Here is a 22,133-nt window from a genome sequence, read left to right on the forward strand (position 1 = left end):
AATTTCCCAGAGCCTCAGTTTTGTCATCTGAAGGAGGTTTTGTCATGAGGAACATGAGATGCTATTATGTGACAGTGCCAAGCAAGTCGAAGATGCTTCAGGATGAATGGGAAGGTAAGTGCTCACAGTCTGGTCACTGGAGGCTCACCCAGTAGGGAGGGCACAGTGGAAGTGGCCTCCTGGGGTCCTTCAGTGGGCTTTACGCGGTGCAGGTGACCTAAGGCCGAGGATAGCGAGAGGCAGCACTAGGACCCAGGGGCGGAGTCTGGAGCCGGCTCAGCCGGGTAAGTTCACAGCCAGAACACAATGTTCTCAGTGTACCCACAGGAAACCCTGAAGAGGAGAACTGCACATGGCCTTCTGCTGGGTGTGTTCTGGTCCTAGCCTTTTATTCTTTTTCCTAACCTCAGTCCCCACTTTCACATCCTGTAACCTGCAGAGCTGCCTGCCCCACCCTGGTGGGTTGGTCCCAGGCCCCAGGAGAGCAATCAATGCAGGAAGCCCAAAGCCTGGCTGGCCTTCACCATTTTCAAATAAGACCGTTTGCCTCTAACCTTGGTTTCCTGAATCAACCCTTTGTGATGGAAACTTTTCACAGTGCGGAAGGCAGACACAGGGGACAAAGCTGAGTTTCTAGCTGAGGCGAGGGTCTTGGCTCATGTGCAGGGAAACAGCTGATGCCTCTGGACCATCTCCTCCCTTCCTCCCTTAAGTCCAGGCCCCACCTGGGACGGGGTGAGGGCCTCCACGGCTGCTGCATAAATCAAAAGGAACTGGGAGCTGCCTGGGGAACCAGGGCCAAGTTTGGAGCAGAACATCCTATGATGTGGTTCCTAGTTTTTATTTCCACGAATGCTATAATATGTTGTCCCACCGAGCTATTTTTATTGAATGAAAAAATTTTTAAAAAGCAAACCTCTGCAAAACCAACAGCCCTCCGTTACAGGGAAGGACAAGGTGAACTTTTCACTTCCTTCCCCGCAGCCTATCAACTCATCTGCGGTTTGGTGTCACCCACACTTCCATACTATATTCAATCTCAATTTTTGCCTCCTCGTTTTTGAAGCTGCGAGAGCAAGGCTCTTAAACCCATGTTGCTCCTTAACGTTGCGTGAGACTTTCAAAAGAGTTTTCTTAGTGAGTTCTCACAACTGATTGCAGAATGGCCAGATGCCAGCCTTGAGGCAGAGACGAGCCCGGAGAGAGTAGACAGTCAGGGAGAGTCTGTGAGCAGCCAGCACCCAGCCATACTCTGGCTCCCTGCGCTACTGGGGGCTACAAGTAAGGAGCAAAGCTCTTCTTTTATAACACACCACATATCTGCCTCCTAAATGAAGGGCCTGGCCATTGAAAATAAACCCCAGTGCTTATATTAAGCTCTTTTAATAGGGCTCCTTCCACTCTGGCATTTCAGAGTGTTTTCCCAAATATTGGTTTGTAAGAGAGTTTTAGTGTGTCCTCACCCCATGCCTATAAAGAGATTCGACTGGGTGCTTCCCATACTTATCCAAGCTCAGGGATTCCTTTCTTGGAGAAGGAGCTTCCCAAAGCTGGCAGTGCGGCTACTCCAGGGAAATCTGCACAAAACTTGCAGCCCCCAAAGACCTGGGTTCTAGTCTTAGTTTTTCCAATTTGCTGTGTGACCCTGTGCAAGTCACTTTCCTACTCAAGGCTTCAATACCCTCATTTATAAAAGTAGAGGATTTGGTTAGACATCATTGCTGTTACAGGTGGAATTGTGTCCCTCCTCAAAATTTACATGTTGAAGTCTTAACTTCGGTACCTTAGAATGTGATCTTATTTGGGGATAGAACTCAATAGAGGTAGTTGAGTTAAAGTGAGGTTCAGTAGGGTGAACCCTAATCTAATATGACTGGTATCTTTATAAAAAGGGGAAATTTGGACACAGACACATGCATAGAGTGATGATGATGTAAAGAGACATTGGGAGAAGATGGTCATCTACAAGCCAAGGAGAGAGGCCTGGAACAGATCCCTTCCTGCACAGCCTCCAGCAGGAACCAACCACGGTGGCATCTTGATCTTGGACTTCTAGACCTCAGAACTGTGAGACTATTAAGTTTCTGTTTAAGCTGCTCAGTCTGTGTACTTTGTTATGGCCGCCCTAGTAGGCTCTTATGGCAGCCCTAGCTCAAATGAATACAGTTGCTAAGGCCCTTCAGCTCTTAGTCTATGGGATTCTTTCCTGCCATTCCTTGGTGGTTTCTTCTGCCCCACATGGCCTTTCTGTTGCCCTCTCCCAGTGAGTGAATGACACCATGTGTGTGAAGTACTTAGCACAATGCCCCACATATAGTTACTCTTCAGTATATATTAACCATGATGAGTCCCCAGTGCCTGGGTATGACTTGTACCTACCCTGAGAGCTATTGCGCCAAAATGAGAGGTGTGGGTGCTGAGCCCAGGCCCTCATGGTCACTCATGCCTTCATTACTGAAGCCTTTCCCATCCCCCTTGGCAGCCTTTAAATTGAAGAGTATTAAATTGGCACCTTCCAGGAGCCTAACTCTTTTTCATGGAAAGTTCATTTTGGCCACAAAGCCAGCAGGACTCAAAAGAGACTGCAGAGGCTCAGAATGGGAGATGGTTTCTCTGTCCTTGGACTCAGTGATCCCCGGGGTCATGAAGAGCTGCAGAACGCTGAGGTTAAGGCCCTGCTTTTCTATTTGCCTAATAAGGATGCCCCTTGGCTGCAGCATAGTGGATAAGGCTTAACTACAGGCGCAGCCAGAGCTTATGCTCCCAGACAACAAGGCGCGGCCCTCCTCCCTGGTCCTCCATCCCCCCTTCTGCTTCTTTTCTAGCTCTCGGAATGAATACTCCACTGTACTGAGAGATGGCATGGGGATGATGTCCTGCTTTCTTCCTGGCTCCTAAGTCCATAGGTCTCTGGAGGCCAGAGCACCTGGTCCTCCAGCTGCAATCTCAGGCTGGCTGAGAGTCTGATTTTCCTTTTCATGATCAGGAGTGCTTTCAAAAAGCACTGTAGCCTTGAGCATTGAAGCAGGATCACAGAATGAGCCTTGAGTCTTCTCTGGGCAGTGACACTGGTCCAGGATAGGAAGTCCTAGGTTGTCCTCGAGGCACTATGTTGGAGAGCTAAGTTGCCCTGACTTCACAGAAGATTCCAGATTTACTATATTTTGGAGACTGCAGAAAGTTACGTGGGTAGAGTCTGACTTCAACAGCCCGCAAACATGACCTTTGGGTTTGCTAAACAGATGAAATGCCCATGCTTGTGTGGTTTATCTTCAAATATATGCCTGGAGACTTCTGAGAACAAGGAGGGGGAGAGAGGGTGTGGGATTTTACTTCAGGCCTCCGGGGCCAGGGAAGGAAGGAGGAGAAACCATTTGGGGGGAAAAACATCTCTCCGCAATGTCCATATACTTTATATTTGATCCCTTCAAGCTGCCTCTTATCCTGGTTTGGCTCAGAGCCCAGAAGGGAGGCTCCTTCAATAATTCTGAGCTTAGAACATCTGCCTTTCCCTAAAAATAAGTAAATAAATACAAATCTGTAAATATTTACTTTCCAGCCAGAGCAAAAATACTGTGAACAGTACTGCCTAGTGGTCTGTAAAGACCACCTCTGATGCGTCATACCAGCCTAAGGGTCTAACCCTTCCAGGTCTTGAGGAGCCTGCTTCCTAAGTTACTTATTGTAAAAGTCAGGATTGTTGGCCTTTTTCTCAGGTGTACCCTGTCCGTGTCAGAGAAATGCTCTTTTGATGGAAAGTAGAGCACGGTGAATGAGGCTCAAAACAATCTGGTTCTTGCTTCCTTCTTCTGAGAGGTCGCACCCCTCCCCTGTTTACATGCTCAGCTCCAGCCACACCAAATGACTTGGAGTTCCATGAATGCGGCCCTGCCTATGCACGTGCTGTTCCCTGTACTTGGAATGGTTCTCTGGCTTATTCCCCTCTAACCCCAATTGAACAGGCATGTTCAGGCCCAGGCTCACCTTCTCTAGGAAAGTTTCCTTGTTATCTCCCCTTCTTTCCCACCTCCAAGACTTCTTGGCTTCCACAGCACCCCATATAGACCAGAGTCATGGAGTTATGGTGCTGTATAGATTCCATATGTGTTTACTTGTCTGCTTTTTCATTGGTCCAAGTGGTTTCCAAAACTGGCTGCAGGAGGGTCACACGAGACCCCCAGCCATAGACCTACTGGACCCCAGGAATGAAGCCAGGGAGTATTTTTATTAAGCTTGGTTCTGAGGCACAGCTAGGTTTGGGAACTATTGCTCCATCTTTGTACTTCTATTGACTACATATTACCAGAGACATAGTAGGCCCTCAAGAAATGTCTGACTCTTCTAATAATTTCTCTCTTGTAAACTCTTCTTGTTTTCACTTCCTTCCCTTGCTAGCCCTAGACCAACAATTTGCTTACCCCCTTGCCCTTACCGTGTAAGACTGTAACCACCAACTATTCATTTTTTCCATTCCTACTGCCAGGCTGCCCGGAGTTGCTGGTATACTTCCCCAACAATTGGTGCCACTGCAAATTCAGGGACTCAGACTGGAAATGGCCCCTGAATGTGCTTGGCAATCCTCTGACCCTGGTCAGCTCCCTCCCATTCTTCACAGGGACCATTCCCAAGCCCACTGCTCCTGCTTTGTCCTGCTCCTGCCGCAGGCCATACACCAATTTGCCTCCTCCATCACAGAGAACACAGAAGCCATCTGATGGGAACTCCCTTACCTTCCTGCCACCTCACCGACACATTTACCCGCATCAGCACTATCCTTTTACCCTCCCCCCCTCTAAGGGTAATCGCTCCAGCTGGGCTCTGGCTCCCATCCCTTCCACTTCCTCAGGGACCTTACACCCTCAATCATGCCCTCTTTCTCTTTGACCTATCCCCAGAACAAACGTCTTGACTATGCGTCCTCCTTTAACCATCACCCTCTTTGTCCCCCATTTTTGCCTCTGCTTCCCACTGAACTTCTTAAAGATGTTGCCTAGATTTGGCCCCGTATTTTCACCTTCCACTCACCCTCCCAGCCACAGCAGTCTGGCTCTGCCCCCGCTGTACCACAAAGGTGGCTGCTCTTGAGACAAGGTCACCAACAAGTTCCTAGGTAAAATCCCAAGGCCTTCTCCACCCCTGTCAGCTCATTGCTTGGCTATACCAGATACTGGTATTTGCAGCAGGCTCCTTCTTTTTTTTTTTTTTTTTAATAATTTTATTTATTTATTTACTTATTTGTTTATTTATTTATTTATGGCCACATCAGGTCCTCGTTGCTGCACGCGGGCCTTCTCCAGTTGCAGCAAGTGGGGGCCATTCCTTGCTGCAGTGCATACATAGGCCGCTTATTGCAGTGGCCTCTCCTGTTGTGGAGCACAAGCTCTAGGCGCGCGGGCTTCAGTAGTTGTGGCTCGCGGGCTCCAGAGCGCAGGCTCAGTGGTTGTGGCGTACGGGCTTAGCTGCTCCACGGCATGTGGGATCTTCCCGGACCCGGGCCCGAACCCGTGTCCCTTGCACTGGCAGGCAGATTCTTAACTACTGCGCCACCAGGGAAGTCCAGCAGTCTCCTTCTTAAAACATCCTTTCTCCTGGTTTCCCTGATACCACATTCCTCATTTTCTGGCTGTCTCTGGTTACTTCCTGCCAGTTGCTTTCCTGGGCTCCTCCCCCTCCTCTTCCTGTCCCTTAGATCAGGGGTCCCCAACCCCTGGGCCACCGTACCGGTCCGTGGCCTGTTAGGACAACAGCAGGAGATGAGCGGCGGGCGAACAAGCGAAGCTTCATCTGCTGCTCCCTGTCACTCGCATTACCGCCTGAACCATCGCCCCCCACCATCCGTGGAAAAACTGTCTTCCACGAAACCGGTCCTTGGTGCCAAAAAGGTTGGGGACCGCTGCCTTAGATGCCAGGGTTCCAATTCTCTTCTTACTCTGTGGGCTCTCTCCCTGGGCAATACCATCCATGCCCACCTTTGGTTGCATGTCTCTAGGTGGGTGAGTCCCAAATCTAACTCTAGCCCAGCTCACTCTCCTGAACTATATGTAGACCATAGAGTCACCTGCCTGCTGGACATCTCCTTGAGCCTGCCTCTCTCCCTGTACTCCTGTCTCAGTGAATAGAATCCAGTCCGTCAGCTACTGACACAAGAAACCCGGGTGTCCTCCCTGAGTTCTCCAAGTTTGACCAGTCACCAAGTCCCATATATGCTACTTCTTGAGTAACTCTCAGATAAAATCTATCATCTTGTCCTTATACTCTATGAATTAGCCATAACAAAGCACCTGCAGCCCCACAGAAGCACGATGTCCTTCCTCACTCTTGAGCCTTTGCATATTTTGTTCCTTCCATCTAGAAAGTCTTTCCTTCCCACCCCACCTACTTGTTCTTCAGGTCTCAGCCTAAACACCATCCTCCTAGGAAGTCTTCTCTGACCCCTGCTCAGCTGCATTAGCTGTCTCTGATTTTACAGCATTTCTACTTTCTGTTATCAGACAGTTTTTTACACTGAAAATTGCTCTTTTCTCTTTCTTAATATATTTATAAACTTGAGGCTGATGACTGTGTTTTGTTTGACAGCATATCCTCAGCATTAGCAGATGCTAAACACATAGTAAGTGCTCAAGAAATGTCTGTGAAATGAGTAAAAGACGTTTGGAAAGAAACATCCTCTCTGTTGTTGCTGGTAACAAACTATATTGTTTCATTACCTTCCCTAAAGAGCTTGTATTATAAAAATGAAGTAAGCGGATTCTGGATAAACAGCTTCTCTAGGGCGACTTGACAGGCTGCAGAAATTAAAGTATCTGGAGAGGTGGAGACCAGCTCATGGATGCTGACATGTGGGACTACCATTGGGCCCATGTGCAGGAGCCTAGGAGAAGGGCAGCGGGCCACCAGCATCATTTGCCCAGGCTCCTACCATGGCTGTTTTGGACACAGTTTCCGTTTGTTCCACAGCTTCCACTTGTCAGTAGAGCATTATGGAGAACTCTGGGCTGAGCTCTGGCTTATTGTCTTGGCTCTGCCCACCACCTACCTCAATTACGTTAGGCTTTTCTCCACTCTGGATGCTGCACTGTAAGTAGCTAGCACAGCTTCTAAAACAGGGTAAACATGCAACAAATTCATTCACTCAGTAAATACCTGTAGCACACCTACTATGTGCCAGGTAGTGTTCTAGGTACTGAATATACAGCAATGAATGACACAGACAGGGTCCCAACATCCTATTTGTCAGCCAAGGGGATGAACTAGATGATCTCTAAGGTCTGTTCTATTCAGCTCTAAAATTCTCAGACTCCCTCTTTGACCAGATGCAAATTAACAAGGCAGGCTGGTGGCGAAGCATCCTGCTCCCGCCTCATTCTCCCACTCTTCTCCACCCTTGGTGCCATCTCCATCCCAAACTCAGCTCTGGGAAACAGGAGAAGATCTGGTATCATCTGTACTCTGCCTGCAACCCAAAACTTTCCCATGTATCTGTCAGTTAAGCCTTTTCTCTTTTGTGGAAAGGATCTGTCTTGGTTGGAACTTTGGGCAATTACAAGGAGGCCAGGCAAGGTATTTTAGGCAAAGTTAGGTGCTTTGGCAAAAGGAGAGGGAGAGGCAGAATGGCCTTCTCCTCCAAGTGTAGTATCTCTTGGGTTTGCCTGAAAGGGAACCACATCCTTGGGCAGGTTCCTCCTCTTTGTTGTGGATGATAGGCATCCCCTGGTCCTACCTCCTTTCTTCTACCTTTGGTTTGGCCTTAAGGTCCAAAGTTTCTACCACTTCAGTGTCTGGTGTTCTGATGGGGAACAAGAGATTCAAAGCCTCCCAACCATTTGGGGGAAGGGAAGCCACAGGCTGCAAGCAAATGGACAGAGCAGAGAGGTCCCAGGGTCAGGAACGTGATTTAGAGTTCCAGACCACTGTCATTCCAGGTCAGTATCAGCCATGCGATGGCACTGATAACTAACACATTAAAGCTTATCAGTGAAAACTGAGGACTTTAATGCTGATCCTGGATAAAGTCAGAAAGTAAGATTTTTGACTACATAAAAGTAAAGCCAGATTTATTTATTTTTTTAAAAATATTTATTTATTTATTTGGCTGTGCTGGGTCTTAGTTGCGGCATGCAGGATCTGTAGTTGCAGCATGCAGGATCTGTAGTTGCAGCATGCAGGATCTAGTTCCCTGACCAGGGATCGAACCCGGGGCCCCTACATTGGGAGCGTGGAGTCTTAACCACTGGACCAACCAGGGAAGTCCCCAAACCAGCTTTATTTAAGTTTACTATTTATGTATCATTACCATGAGACAAAACACTTATATGGAATTATGTATCAAACCAACATGAACAATTCTTTATTAACAGCAAGTTCTACCTTCAGATTTTCTAGTATATGATGAACTAGAAGGCACAGAGACAAAGATTTGAAAGGCCTATATTATTAACTATAATTTGGATAATAATCTTGGTACCTTACCTTCTCTGTACTGGTTTCTTCAACTGTAAACTACCTGCCTCATTTATCTCACAGCGTTGATGAGGGACTAAAGACACGACATATATGAAAATGCTTTAGAAGCTGCAAAGTGTTTGTGCACTGAGGCACCGTTACCATCCGTTCTCTTAGGATGGCTGTCTGTGCAGTCCTGGTCGTTAGCTGCCATCTGCTCTCTTGCCTTCCTCCTTGCTCACTTGGGTAGGTACCCCTTAAGCATCTAACTACATTTCATCATACTGAATCTTAAAAGGTTAGGTAGATACTAACATATAGCTAATTCCTATCTGTTTTTTTTTAAATAAATTTATTTATTTTTATTTTTGGCTGTGTTTTGTCTTCGTTGCTGCGTGCGGGCTTTCTCTAGTTGCGGTGAGCGGGGGCTACTCTTTGTTGTGGTGTGCAGGCTTCTCATTGCAGTGGCTTCTCCTGTTGCAGAGCACGGGCTCTAGGTGCATGGGCTTCAGTAGTTGTGGCGCGCGGGCTCTAGAGGGCAGGCTCAGTAGTTTTGGCACATGGGCTTAGTTGCTCTGCAGCATGTGGGATCTTCCCGGACCAGGGCTCGAACCCGTGTCCCCTGCATTGGCAGGTGGGTTCTGTGCCACGAGGGAAGCCCCTAATTCCTATCAGTTCTTAAAGAAAGAGGCCTTCATTGTACTTAAGACTCTTTATCAACAAGCACTGGAAGAAGGGAGGGTAGTGGCAAGGCTTATTTCCTCCAGGTAGTTAATTCATTTTATCATTAAAAAGAAAAAAGAAGGTTTTAGGATTTTCCTTTGTACGAGGCCCTGGGTTGGGCTCAATGGGATGCCACATGATTCAACTAAAATAATCTTAGCTTTGGAGTCTGGCAGACTTTGAGTTCAAATCCAGACTTGGCCATTTACTTAGCTATGCAGCCTTAGCATGTAGTAATGCCTGCTTTGTGCTTCAAGTTCCTCTTCTGTATTAGGAGGTGTTACACATCTTACAGCATTACTGAAAGGATTATGATTAATGCCTGTGAGTGGCTGGCACATAATGAGTGCAGAGGGGATGAAAGATGAGCAACAACAGGTCCATTTTCAAGCCCAAAACATGGCAATAGGAGTTGTGGATGAGACATAATGACCAACAGAAAGGTGCAGAGAGGGAGGGGCCATCCTCAAATAGTGAGGGTCTCATTCCTGGCAGCACTCAAGTAGAAGCTGAATCTTCACTGGGAAAGGTGCTTCAGAAAGTATTTCTGCTCAACTCTAGGATCTCTTCAATTTCTAACGTCATAAAAGGAAATGTCCAACTTAAAGAGAAAACAATTCTTTTTTTTTTAATGAACTATGCTAATGTAATTGTATATCTGGGAGAAATTAAGGAAAGCTATGAAGCTATAAAATCCCTAAACAATATAAATGTATTTATTTATTTATTTTATTATTTTTGTTTATTTATTAGTTTTGGCTGTGTTGGGTCTTCGTTGCTGTGCGCGGGCTTTCTCTAGTTGCCGTGAGCAGGGGCTACTCTTCATTGTGGTGCGCGGGCTTCTCACTGTGGTAGCTTCTGTTGTTGCAGAGCACGGGCTCTAGAGTGCGCAGGCTTCAGTAGATGTGGCGCGTGGGCTCAGTAGTTGTGGCACACGGGCTTAGTTGCTCCGCGGCATGTGGGATCTTCCCGGACCAGGGCTTGAACCCGTGTCCCCTGCATTGGCAGGCGGATTCTTAACCACTGCGCCACCAGGGAAGCCCGAGAAAAAAATTCTGTAAGTTCAAATACCAAAGGGTAACGATGAGGTAATACAGTGTCTGTGCTGTACAGTTACATAAATCAAATGAGAGAAAGTTACTGATTGCTTCTGAACTGTCACTGAAAATATGATTTAAAGGTTTATTGCAGACTACGTATTTAAAATTTTTCCTTTGGTAATCATAAAGATGGTTGATGCCAAAAAGGACAATGTTAGGAAACTCAATGGCTTTCAAATATGGAACTAGTTTAGGTTAAGAAGTATTAATATGGAAATAGGTGAGTTTGAGGACTGGTAATTTTTGTGTTCTGATGTGCTTCAGAGACAAGGTTAGTGGGCTGAATTGTCAATCAACTGCAATCCATTCCAAGTGCCAAGATTTTCTTCTGTCTGGGCTACGTGGCCACGAGCAGGTCTTTAACTTCCCTGTGCTCAGATTCCTTTTCGACGCAATGAGGTCACCACCTGCCTGTTATATACTATGTGTTAAAACATTCTGAACTCCTGAGATTAAGGCCAATTGCTACTGGAATCTTATTTATTCATAATTAACCAACTCTAAGCAGGTCAGGTACAAGTTATTAATGAGGAGAAAGGCAAATGCCGTCTGAGGCAAAATTTGCATACAATTTAATAAATGATTCTCCTAACTGTGCAGTGTGGACCCTGGGGTCCCATGAGGGAAAACAAAAGACACCTCTTAGCTTTCCAGGTTTTTCCTTTTCATGGTAAAAAACCTACTCAGATATTGATGATAAATTCATATACTTCGAAAAAGACAAATATCCCTGAGAGAAAGCAAATCTACCATTTACTTAGGAGAAATGGTTTTTACATTCCCTTCTTATAAAAAGTAATTTGACCTCTTTCCCCTATCCCAAATCCCTGAGGCTTTGAAAGGATAAAGAAACCAATCTGGAGCTCTTTCAAAGGATTTATTTGCTACAGAATTGCCTGAGCCCACCAACAAGATGAACTCAGGATTTCTGTGTTTAAAAGGATTTTGCTCACTGCTTTATTTTTACCAGAACTTCAACATTCAAAAAGCAATTCTTTGGGCTTCCCTGGTGGTGCAGTGGTTAAGAGTCTGCCTGCTAATGCAGGGGACGTGGGTTTGTGCCCCAGTCCGGGAGGATCCCATATGCCGTGGAGCGGCTGGGCCCGTGAGCCATGGATGCTTGGGCCTGCGCGTCTGGAGCCTGTGCTCCACAACGGGAGAGGCCCGCGTACCGAAAAAAAAAAAAAAAAAAAAAAAAAAGCAATTCTTTTTGCCAGCATTTGGCATGCCTAGAGGTTGGAAAAAGATAGAATCTATAGAATTAGATGTCTAAAAATAGAAAAAAAATCCCAAACATTAAAAAATTCCTAATTTGGACAGGTCCTGAGTTGAAATCACATTCATCTGCAAAAAGAACGGTTTTAGGTCAGAAATGCTGTATTTTTTGGGCTTCCCTGGTGGCGCAGTGGTTGGGAGTCCGCCTGCTGATGCAGGGGACACGGGTTTGTGCCCCGGTCCGGGAAGATCCCACATGCTGCGGAACGGCTGGGCCTGTGAGCCATGGCCGCTGAGCCTGCGCGTCCGGTGCAATGGGAGAGGCCACAACAGTGAGAGGCCCGCATACCGCAAAAAAAAAAAAAAAAAAAAAAAAAGAAATGCTGTATTTTATAACTCCAGATCCTGACCTCGGACTTGACTGGTGAGGATTCTAGGAACTGCATGAATTGACAGGAGGGATGCCATTCTGTTGGCCAATTCTGGCATGTGTCCTGGCTTGTGAAGTTTTATTAATCTCTCTTAAACCCAGACCTCCTGGTTCTGTGATGCCAGTTGCCTAAATCTGATTCTCAATACTTTTTTAAACAAATAAACAAAAAATTTCCTTGTAAGATCACACATTTAAGTATTTGTTGCTTGTGGTTAGATACAGAGAAACCAAGTATGGATGTGAATTAACAATTCAGTGATGGAGCTGTGAATCTCTGGATGGCTATGTAAGCTGTAAGAAAATTTCCTCACTGCACCTGCACTTGCTGTGCCCCAGAGGTGACTGTCCAGGCAAGGTCAACTTGAAGAGGGTGTGAACCCCAGCAGCTGCTCGATGGGTTTAAATCGCCACTCATCTGCCTCCAGCTCTTCTACCAGACCAGCTAGTTTTTCCATCCGAGCAACTTGCTGATCTGTAAAGAATCAAGGAGATGATATATCAACCACCAACATGATGGCTGATTTAAAAATAATTTCTAAAAGGATTTCCCCCTCAAGATTCTAGTAATGGGGTCTTACCCTATGTTGGTCAGAAGACTTAATCTTAAAAAAAAGGGAAAAAAAGTAGTACTTATCCTCCATTCCATTTGTGTACTAAATTTGTGATTTGTATACTAAAAACCTAGGGTTACAGGCAATTGCAGCTTCCCCCCCCCCCCCAACATTATGCTCTCTATGGAGAAATGGTCTGGTCTGGTGGGTGAACAGAGTTCCCTGATGCATAAATGAAGACCTGGTGAGGGATGATGGAATAGAAAAGGTGCTACCAGGATCTTAAGAGTCCAGTTAGACCAAGAGGTATTACTTACATAAATACCCAAAGATGCAGATAATGATGGTAACCAATGGAGGACAACAGTAAAAGAAGGTTTCAGAAAGGAGAGGAAAAAGCAATACAAGCGGAGTAGGAAGCATTAACTCCCCTAGAAAACTAACCCCTTTGACTTCAACTTTAAGCCTCAATGTGGACATTATGTCTGGATTAAGACCGTAGAATGTTCTTGTCTGCAGGTAATTTGGAAAGTCCACTTAAATAGCCTTGCTGAGTTTTTGTTACAGAGCACTCTGACCTTTCTAAGTCCCCCTCTCCCACCCCCCAATAAATTTATTCTCATAGTTAAGTACACAACACTCATGTGCTTACCATGTTTCACCTGTTTAAGCGTAGATGCCACTTGATAGCTGAAAACGGATTCACAGAGGAATCTCTCAGAGCCATCTACAAAGAGAAGAGGAAAAGTTTTAATCTGCTCTAATCCATTTTAATCTAATGGTGCCTGATAAACCTAGTAAACATGTCCATTCTTTTCCCTGCTTTTACAATCGGGGTCTAGTTTTAAGAGGGCTTAAAACAAAGAGGGCTTCTGTTTCACTTAGAATTAACACTGTTGAAAAGCTACTTCTTCTATACCTAGAATATTAAAATAGTCCCTCCACTTGTTAAAAGAGTTTAAAAATAGTGTTAAAAAAACAAAAACAAGAAACCCCAGTTTGATGTCCTGGTCAACATTTCCCCCATCCTAACCTGACAATTTCTTAATGTTCTCCTATCGTGTATGTCAAGCAAACACTGACAGCTCACACATTTGGCCATGTGGCTCCCATGCTTTCCAAATACAAAGGTACACCAAAACTCTTAATCATTTTCATTCTAAAAAGTAAAGCTGAGGAAAAATAGCTATTGTTGATATTTTATATTTCAAATTACATCACTATGGCCATCACAAAACACTGCTGGGAAGCTTCATTCTGTAAACGCCAACTGTAACCTTGATTTTCCAGCTGAATCAAAACACTGCAATTTGCATGGCCATAAGGGTATGGTACAACTTCAGAACCTAGCATTGTACTGGTGCCAAGAACTGGCTACAAGAAGGTAGCTAACTCAGTCACCCCAGTACTTGAAAGATGACTGAAACATAAGCTAGTTCATGTTTTTCCTTGTCAGGCAAGGGCTGATACAGCAAAACATACCCCCAAAGGCAAAGAACTCATGTAGGAAAATGTGACTTTTAAAGGGGTACCTGAAACCATTCGGTGAAGAGATCTTATTGCAAAAATCCTAAAACAAATGGAGGGAGGGGACACAGCTGTCTTTTTTTAGGCGGTAGTTCATGCCAGCACTACTGGGTGTCACGCACTCACTCATCAATCATGGGTTGGTGTGTCAGCCAGGTATTAAGTGACAAGGAGATAGGACTAACACATCCTAGCTTCATGCTGAGTTTCACACAAGGCAGACCTTATTTCAGAAGCTCATGGTAAAAAAAATAAGAAAAACTATAGATACTGTATCCAAATGGCTTGAATATACAACCAAGAGGGCTTCTAATATTATCTTCAAAACTGATGCAAAAATAATATATATAATTATTTCCATACATATGTATGGAAATATATTATGCATTGATATATACATATTGAATAATATTTCAAAATATAGTTTCTTTCATATAGTGATGTAGACTTTGGGGAGAGTGTTATTCCTTAAACCCAACCTCTTTTCTAAATATTGTGCTACATGGGATATGATCCTATTCCCTCCTCCCACCCCCATTCTTCTGGCTGAATGTAAGTCATTTGTGAGCATATCATCTAAATTGAGCAAAACATTTTTTATTTTCAATTAACTAAATATTATACTGGCTGTCCAGTTTAAAGATCTAGGTAAGCTAATGATATTACTGAGTTTTTTAGATAAGGGCAATGGCCAGAAAATAACTTATGAATCCCACTGTGGGAAGAGGGACTGTGTGAACATTTGACACTAATGATGCAACTTATTATGCCTCTTTTGTGTAAATATGCCAGCATTCATACCCTTGCTTAAAGGATCAAATTATAATTTGTTTTATTTTAGGAAGAGCAAAGCATAGAGAATTAGAGCTCACTTCTCAGGTGGTTTGATCCTGAACTTTAGGATCTCACACAAGGCAGCGGGGATTCTGGCTGTTAGGACCAGGCCAAGATTTGTTTGGAAGCTCTTGCAAGTGCTACCTCCCACTTACATTTAATCACAGGTGTTATTAGGATAAATGCTTAAATTATAACATTTGCATATTTCCCTTGGTAATGAACTTCAAAGCAAAAGGATGTAAGCTAATCTTTCAAAAAGGCACCTGCATATCACTTTTCCACTCTATATGTCTGCGGAACACACTTTTGCTGATTTGCAGCTCTGTGTTAACCACAAAGTCTACTGCTTCTTAGCCACATCCTATTAGATGTGATATCTGTACCAATCTAAAGCCTGGAATTTCTCCAGAGGAGTCAGCCTGGCGCAATCTGTCTTCCATTTAGAAATTGTAATCAAACCCTTTGTAACACACCAAGTAGCAATACATCAGCTTTCCTCTTAAGGGACAAGTAAAGGTTATAAATGGTGAAAAGTTCAGTAAATTGTCCAAATCTAACACCATTGCCAACTCCAATAAATAGGATGCTAACAAATTCATTTAAAAGAATATTACCTCACAGCAGGAAAATAGACAACGGCAGATAATTTATGCTTCAGTGGCCTACAATGTTACTAAAATTCAGCCACTTTTGGGCTGGAAGGCAGTCTCTAATTTGCTTACTAATAACTGGGTGAGGACAATCCTAGCCAAGGGCAGGGGAATGCTGAAAAGTCCTGTACAGTATACTGCTTATGTGAGATGTCTGTTATCAAAGAGCAGGTACACAAAAAAGTTAATTCACAAGGTTATTTGGGTTTATTATCCTAGACTTAGGAGGGCGCAAGATCAGATTAACCTGTTAAGATTATAGACAGCATTCAACCTTGATTCCTAATTGCTTTTGTTCCTTACTCTGAAGAGGCAACTATTCCTTCTCTATTTTCATACAGGCATATCTCAGAGATATTGTGGGCTCGGTTCCAGACAACTGCAATAAGGCAAGTCACACTAATTTTTTGGTTTCCCCTTGCATAGAAAAGTTATGTTTATACCATACTGTAGTCTATTAAGTGTGCAATAGCATTATGTCTAAAAAAACAATGTATGTACCTTAATTAAAAAATACTTTATTGCTAAAAAATGCTAACCATCATTGAGCCTTCAGTGAATTGTAATCTTTCTGTTGATGGGGGGTTTGAAATATTGTGAGAATTACCAAAATGTGACACAGAGACACAAAGTGCTGTTGAAAAAATGGCACCAACAGACTTGTTCAAAGCAAGGTTGCCACAAATCTTCAATTTGTAAAAAAAAAAAAAAAAAACACAGTTTCTGCGAAGCCCAACAAAACACGCTTTGCCTGTATTCGATTAAACTACCGTAAGAAAAATGGTCAGGTTCGTGTGTGTTAGATTACTTGCATAATAGTATCACCTATAAACATGGTAGATGATGCTTCCAAACTAGCATCCTTATTAACTCACATTTAAGGGTACTCTTTTCAATTTAACATTCTTCATTTGACCAGGATAGTTCAAGGACTACCATCTCTAAGTTTTCATAGTCTGTCCTTAAATGTAAGCAGCTTTAAAATGTAGGGGAAACTTTAAACCCGAGGAAGAGAATCAAAACTGTGCACTGTGAATTTAAACTTAATTTAAATTCATTCTACAATAGAAAGGCAACACAGTCCCCCATGAAGCATAATGGGATGGAATAGAAGTGGATAGAACTATAACTTGTTAGAATATCAACATTTAGAGTAATTTTAGAAGCCTTTCTTCTTTAGTGTTTCCAAGTAATCTGGTGTACACTGACCAAGAATGCTGATAGCTTTGAGACCAAGGAGGTACCTCCTGTATTAAATTCCTCCTGTAGCTAGAATTTAAATGACTTCAATCTTAGGGTCCATTGTTAAATGATGATTCCTCTTCTGCTGCTACAAAACTCATTAAGCAATTTAAGTTCCTCCAACTTCTGGTTTGTTTTGTGGGAAGCGTCCTTAATACCAGGTCTCTGCTGCATATAACTGAAGTCATAATTTATTTTTAGTGCCAAATATGGTAAACAAGGCACCAAATATTCGCTACCTCCAGACTCAGTGATGCTAGCTTGAGTATTCAGTTGTCTACTAATCATGACTTGAACCAATTCTAAAAAGCCTTATGGTTCCAGTCTTCCCAAGTTTTCCTGTCACAAATGATTCTTCTGTTTGTCCTGGCTTAATCCAAACCTCTGCTTTTTATTATACCTGATATAAATGAATAAAGATTACCCCAAAAAGCCGACTCTTAACTACAGTTTGTACCTTTCTCAAGACATTTCCAGATTTTTAAATATACTTACTGAAATTTGCAATATTTAAAGCAAAAAAGATCAATATATAATTAAGCACAGATGTGCTAGAATCAAGTAGGTTTTGAATCCTTGATAGGTTCTTTGCTAATTTTTTTCAAAAGGTATGATGAATAGTTTAACAGTTAAGGACCATTTTCATGAGAATCCCCTGGATGTTGGTCAAAATGGAGATTCCTGTGCTGTAACCTACACTGATTTGGAATCTCTAAGGTGAGCCAGAAAGGTACACTTTATTTTTTATTATTATTTTTTAAAGTAGTTATGTATTCAGTATTTTATTTATTTATTTTTGACTGTGCTGGGTCTTCGTTTCTGTGCGAGGGCTTTCTCTAGTTGCGGCGAGCGGGGGCCACTCATTTTTTTTTTTTTGTGGTACGCGGGCCTCTCACTGTTGGGGCCTCTCCCGTTGCGGAGCACAGGCTCCGGACGCGCAGGCCCAGCGGCCCTGCATCGGCAGGCGGACTCTCAACCACTGCACCAACATGGAAGCCCGCGGGGGCCACTCACTATCGCGGCCTCTCTTGTTGCGGAGCGCAGGCTCAGTAGTTGTGGCTCATGGGCCTAGCTGCTCCGCGGCATGTGGGATCTTCCCAGGCCAGGGCTCGAACCCGTGTCCCCTGCATTGGCAGGCAGGGTCTCAACCACTGCGCCACCAGGGAAGCCCAAGAAAGGTATACTTTAAATAAGCTCTTCTGGTGATTTTTATGCTCCCTATTAAGAATTTATTGGTCCAGATCCTAAAATGACATGAATCTGATAAATTCTAGGAACCAATGCTGTTTCATGCTTACAGCCTGTGCCCCGATCTTGGCCAGCCAGTTTGCAAATGTGTGCTGAATAAGATGGGGGATGATTTGATGCAAATCCAGCTCCAGTGCTAGAAAAACCACACAGCACTGCCCTGCAATGGGCCTGGGCCAGGGCCAGGAGAGTCATCTTCACATACAAGAGTAGTAAATTGGTTTTTATTTCCTCTCAGGATCTCTTAATCTATCTGTCGATGAATTATATTAGAAAAAAATATATCAAACCTACCAACCATAGGGAAGCAGACTGGTGCCAAGATAAAGCACACTGGAGCAGGAGGTCAACAGAATTCCTGGTTCCAGTGCTGATTTTGTCCTTTCACATGGTCAAATTACTTTATCTTTTCTGGGTCTAAATAACTAGATGACCTCCTTGATTTCCAAAGTCTTTTTCAGCTCCAAAATTCTGATTTTAGAGAAAGATTTATGTTTTAAAGATATTATTTTGAAATGGGGACAAGAAATGAAATGTGGAGCTGAAATCAGGGCAAACTTATCTCTAATCCACTTAATAGCTTCTTTACAATTAATATTCATAGCAGGTCTGAATCCAATTATTCAGCAAAAAGCAGCATGAGATCACCTTCTAACATCTCTCCAGCTCCTTTGGGGTAGGTGAAAAGGGCTTTCCGTGGTGGGGCAAGGTCTGAGACACTGAAACCAGATCCAGTGACAGAACTTCCACTGACCCCACCAGCTGAGGAGGATGATGAAGAGGCAGCCATCTCCTCTCTAGTAGAATTCTCACTTCACTACAGAGAAAGAAAAACAGCAATTGGCAAGTTTATGGAAGTGAGATTGACAACATTTCATTCTAGCTGCCATAAAAGCCAGCATACAGTTTAGTCAAGAATTAGCTCCAATTTTTTCTACCCTCTGTACTCCACGATCTTTTACTGATGCCTCAGGCCAAAATGTCACTCAGGATTTTAAGTGAAAATATGTTTATTCTTAGTTTTTCTACTCGAAACACTACTTCCTACCATTAGCAAACTGTTTATGTCACTTGGGATTGACTGTGGGTGATTTATGGGTTATGAAGTGGTGATACGGCAGTGCCAAGGTAGCAATTTAACTGAGGAAATGAATTATATGAGGATAAAACAACCATGCCTCATAGGATAGTTTGTCTTGGATACATCCTGACCCAACCACACCAAGAAATTCACTTATAAAATTTTCCAAATAAAATTCCAGAATAACAGTGTGTTCTGTTCCCAAGGAAGGGGAATTGGTTAGGAAATACATATTGGCCCTTTCATTTAAAAAAAACCTAAAAAACAAAAAAAACCCACTTTTTCATTCAAATGTAATACCCAAATTGATCACTTGGTGGCGGCCCAAAACTGGAACAAAATATTAATAGTTCAGGAATGATCTTAGAATTCAAGGCCTATTAGGAATTAGAGGAATGGTGAGTGTTTGATATTATGTCACATCAAAAAATCAAAAAGTCAAAATGTAAATGAGAAAAATCTGTACCGAATACACAACTCCTTAAAAAAGTTCAAAACAGAAGCTTATACTACACATTCACAAAAGATTCTAAAAAGTTTATGTTTTCTAAAAAGAATACTGTAGTCTTCCTGCAAACTCAGAACTACTATCATTCAATACAAAAAACAGGGCTTCCCTGGTGGCACAGTGGTTAAGAATCCACCTTCCAATGCAGGGGACATGTGTTTGAACCCTGGTCCTGGAAGATACCACATGCCATGGAGTAAGTAAGTCCATGTGCCACAACTACTGAGCCTGCACTCTAGAGCCCTTGAGCCACAGCTACTGAGCCCACGTGCCTAGAGTCCATGCTCCGCAACAAGAGAAGCCACCGTGGTGAGAAGCCCACTCAACGTGACTAGAGAAAGCCTGCGTGCAGCAACGAAGACCCAGCACAGCCAAAAATAAAATAAATAAATTTATTTTTAAAAAAAGGTACAGGAATTAGAAGATATAAAAAAAAAATACACAAAACAGCCAGGGTTGAAAAGTGGAGTGCAGAATTAGCACTAACTTTAACATAAATAAGCAGTTTTCTGCTGAGGTGGAAAGATACACCTAAGTAATTTCTAGCTTTAAAGATTTAGGTTAAATTTTGCATGCTACCAGCAGGTGGTAACAGGAGTTAAAGTGAAACCAACAATAAACACTAGTTTGTAACTTCTCTATGAAGGCAGGCATTCTGATCACCAGAACCAAACATTATGCTTGGCCTATACTAAGTAGCTGCTGATTTAAATAAATGTTTGCTAAATGAGTTAAACATTTCACAGGAATCACAAGATTCCTTAAAGGTCATCTAATCCGATTCCCCCATTTTACAGATGACAAAACAAAACTGAGGTGTAGGGACTTTAAGCTTATCTGCCGTGCCATTTTTTAAGCAATGGCTTTATTGGCACGTCATGTGCTATGTGAGAGGTAAAATAGCATACTGGTTAAGGGCTCAGACTCTGAAGCCTCTTGGCCTAGGTTCATGTCCTGGTTTTTTTACTTAACTTGCTGTATGACTTTGGACAAATCACTTAACCTCTCTGCTTCTCAGTTGCCTCATCTCTAAAATGGGGATAATGATAGTACCTACACCAGAGGTGTCAGGAAGGTTAATATAACTAAAGCATTTGGAACAGTTATAGGGACAGTAAATACTTAATATTAGCTATCCAAAATCACTGATGGATATTTACTCCTGAATCTTTTTTTTCCTCTGCAGATCCCAGTTTTTCATACTTATGTTTCAACACACTTACTCATGGGAAAAGTCCTAATTCTTTCTATTTGACATAGAGTATCAATGTCAAATGAATCCTAGAGGAGAAAGGGCCTGCTCAGGAAGAGGGAAAATGCACTCCACACTTTCACTTTAAGGTTCAAGATCTTAGGAAGAACCCCTTTCTTAGGAAAAGGGGAAAGAGTTGTCTTTCTACCCTCAAAGCCTAGCACAGAACCTGGATCAATGTTTCCTGAATGAATGATGAACAAATAACAGAACACAGAGCTAGCAGCTCAGCAAAGGTTATGCAGGGGATAGAGAAGCTTGGTGTCATGAGGGTTGGTCCATTACCGTTTTCTTTTTCTTCCTTATTCTGCGGATCTATTTACACAACTGTTTCTCCCATTAGGCTGCCAAGCCTAAGGTAGGTGCTCAGTAAAATTTTTTTGAATGTTTAAATACTGATGAAGTATTTGACCCTATCAAGGAAGTCAGAACTATTGGCAGTAGAGATTCTTATAGGAGAGCAATGCTATTTGGGGAGACACAGCATGGTTGTGTTCACAGTGATAAGATGATCAACACATTTACTTCATGTATGATAGGGATGACCTCGTATTCATAAACTACTTTCCTTCCTAGCAGATACAAGCTTATGTTCTTAAAAAGAATCCTTCCTTTTGAAAAAGTCTCCGTATCAAAAAGACGCTGAAGGAAGTACCCTGGTACAATGGCAAATTATTACAAGCAATCATTAAACTCCATCATCAAGAAGTCATTCCAAAGAGGTGGATTACCATTCAAAAAGATGCTGCAGCTAAAAACAGGTCGGTTGGAGAGAAAGGGGCAGAAGAGCGGAGGGGTCAGAATGCCAGCGGTTTACCCCCCGACCCCGGTCCCCAGGGGCCGACATCGGCGCCGCCCCACTGCGCACGCGCCAACCTTCGGTCCGCATGCGCACTAGTCTGGTGCGGCCTGAGGAAATTTCCTCTTACACGCCCTCTGCGGCAGGCTCCTGTTTCTCCACCTACTTTCTCCATTTTACTAGTCCCAGCAGGTAGGATCCCAGGGATCAACTCCCTTTCCACCAAGCTCCCGAGGGTCCCTGAGCCCTCGACCACTTACCTCTGCGGCTTTGGCAAGTTCCTCTACAGCCCCGCCCCCAAGGCCAACCGGAGCGGCCGCGTTTACTGCGACGACAGCGGCGGCGTGCTCGAGGCCGCGGCGTGCGCGTGCCCGTGCAATGGTGGGCGTGGTCGGGGCGGAGAGGCTCTGGGAACGCGTTCTCGAAGAGGCCTTCCGGGTCTTTCGCTTGCCGTGCCTACGGAGGTTTTCCTACCGCAGTGGAGCCAGTTTCTCTTCGCTCGCTTTGACGTACTCGTTTTATTTT

General features: G+C 43.6%; 2 protein-coding genes across 21 annotated transcripts in view; one reads left to right on the plus strand and one right to left on the minus strand.

Moving 5' to 3' along the window:
* The window catches only part of ASCC1 (activating signal cointegrator 1 complex subunit 1), a 135,056-nt gene that overhangs the window by 14,219 nt on the left and 98,704 nt on the right, over positions 1 to 22,133 (plus strand). For 6 of the 20 annotated variants that reach the window (XR_012326599.1, XR_012326600.1, XR_012326598.1 and 3 more), the window contains exon 1: positions 21,850 to 21,989. Coding sequence is in view for 6 of the 20 variants with exons in the window: in XM_073793482.1 (XP_073649583.1) it covers positions 21,987 to 21,989 (3 nt within the window). In the remaining 14 variants the exon portion in view is untranslated. Of the gene's footprint in view, positions 1 to 10; positions 115 to 1,892; positions 2,068 to 14,404; positions 15,868 to 17,328; positions 17,438 to 21,385; positions 21,571 to 21,671; positions 21,801 to 21,848; positions 22,118 to 22,133 lie in introns of those variants that run through there. The other 14 variants (XM_073793488.1, XM_073793484.1, XM_073793490.1 and 11 more) reach the window with 11 other exon arrangements.
* Positions 10,732 to 22,018, minus strand: ANAPC16 (anaphase promoting complex subunit 16). The gene is made up of 4 exons (XM_004321029.4): positions 21,869 to 22,018; positions 18,617 to 18,785; positions 13,117 to 13,191; positions 10,732 to 12,385 (listed from the first exon to the last, which is right to left on the minus strand). Exons 2-4 carry the CDS (start codon positions 18,756 to 18,758, stop codon positions 12,270 to 12,272), a joined length of 333 nt encoding a protein of 110 aa, XP_004321077.1. The 5' UTR covers positions 18,759 to 18,785; positions 21,869 to 22,018; the 3' UTR covers positions 10,732 to 12,269.

The sequence above is a fragment of the Tursiops truncatus genome, chromosome 16, assembly GCF_011762595.2.
Source record: "Tursiops truncatus isolate mTurTru1 chromosome 16, mTurTru1.mat.Y, whole genome shotgun sequence".
Classification (NCBI taxonomy): Eukaryota; Metazoa; Chordata; class Mammalia; order Artiodactyla; family Delphinidae; genus Tursiops; species Tursiops truncatus.

Excerpts from the sequence above, each read along its gene's own strand:
- ANAPC16 (XM_004321029.4), bottom strand. The coding sequence starts at position 18,758 with ATGGCTGCCTCTTCATCATCCTCCTCAGCTGGTGGGGTCAGTGGAAGT. Across the intron at positions 13,192-18,616 it reads AGCTGGAGAGATGTTAGAAG|ATGGCTCTGAGAGATTCCTC; the intron begins GTGATCTCATGC and ends TTCTCTTTGTAG. Across the intron at positions 12,386-13,116 it reads GCTTAAACAGGTGAAACATG|ATCAGCAAGTTGCTCGGATG; the intron begins GTAAGCACATGA and ends GATTCTTTACAG.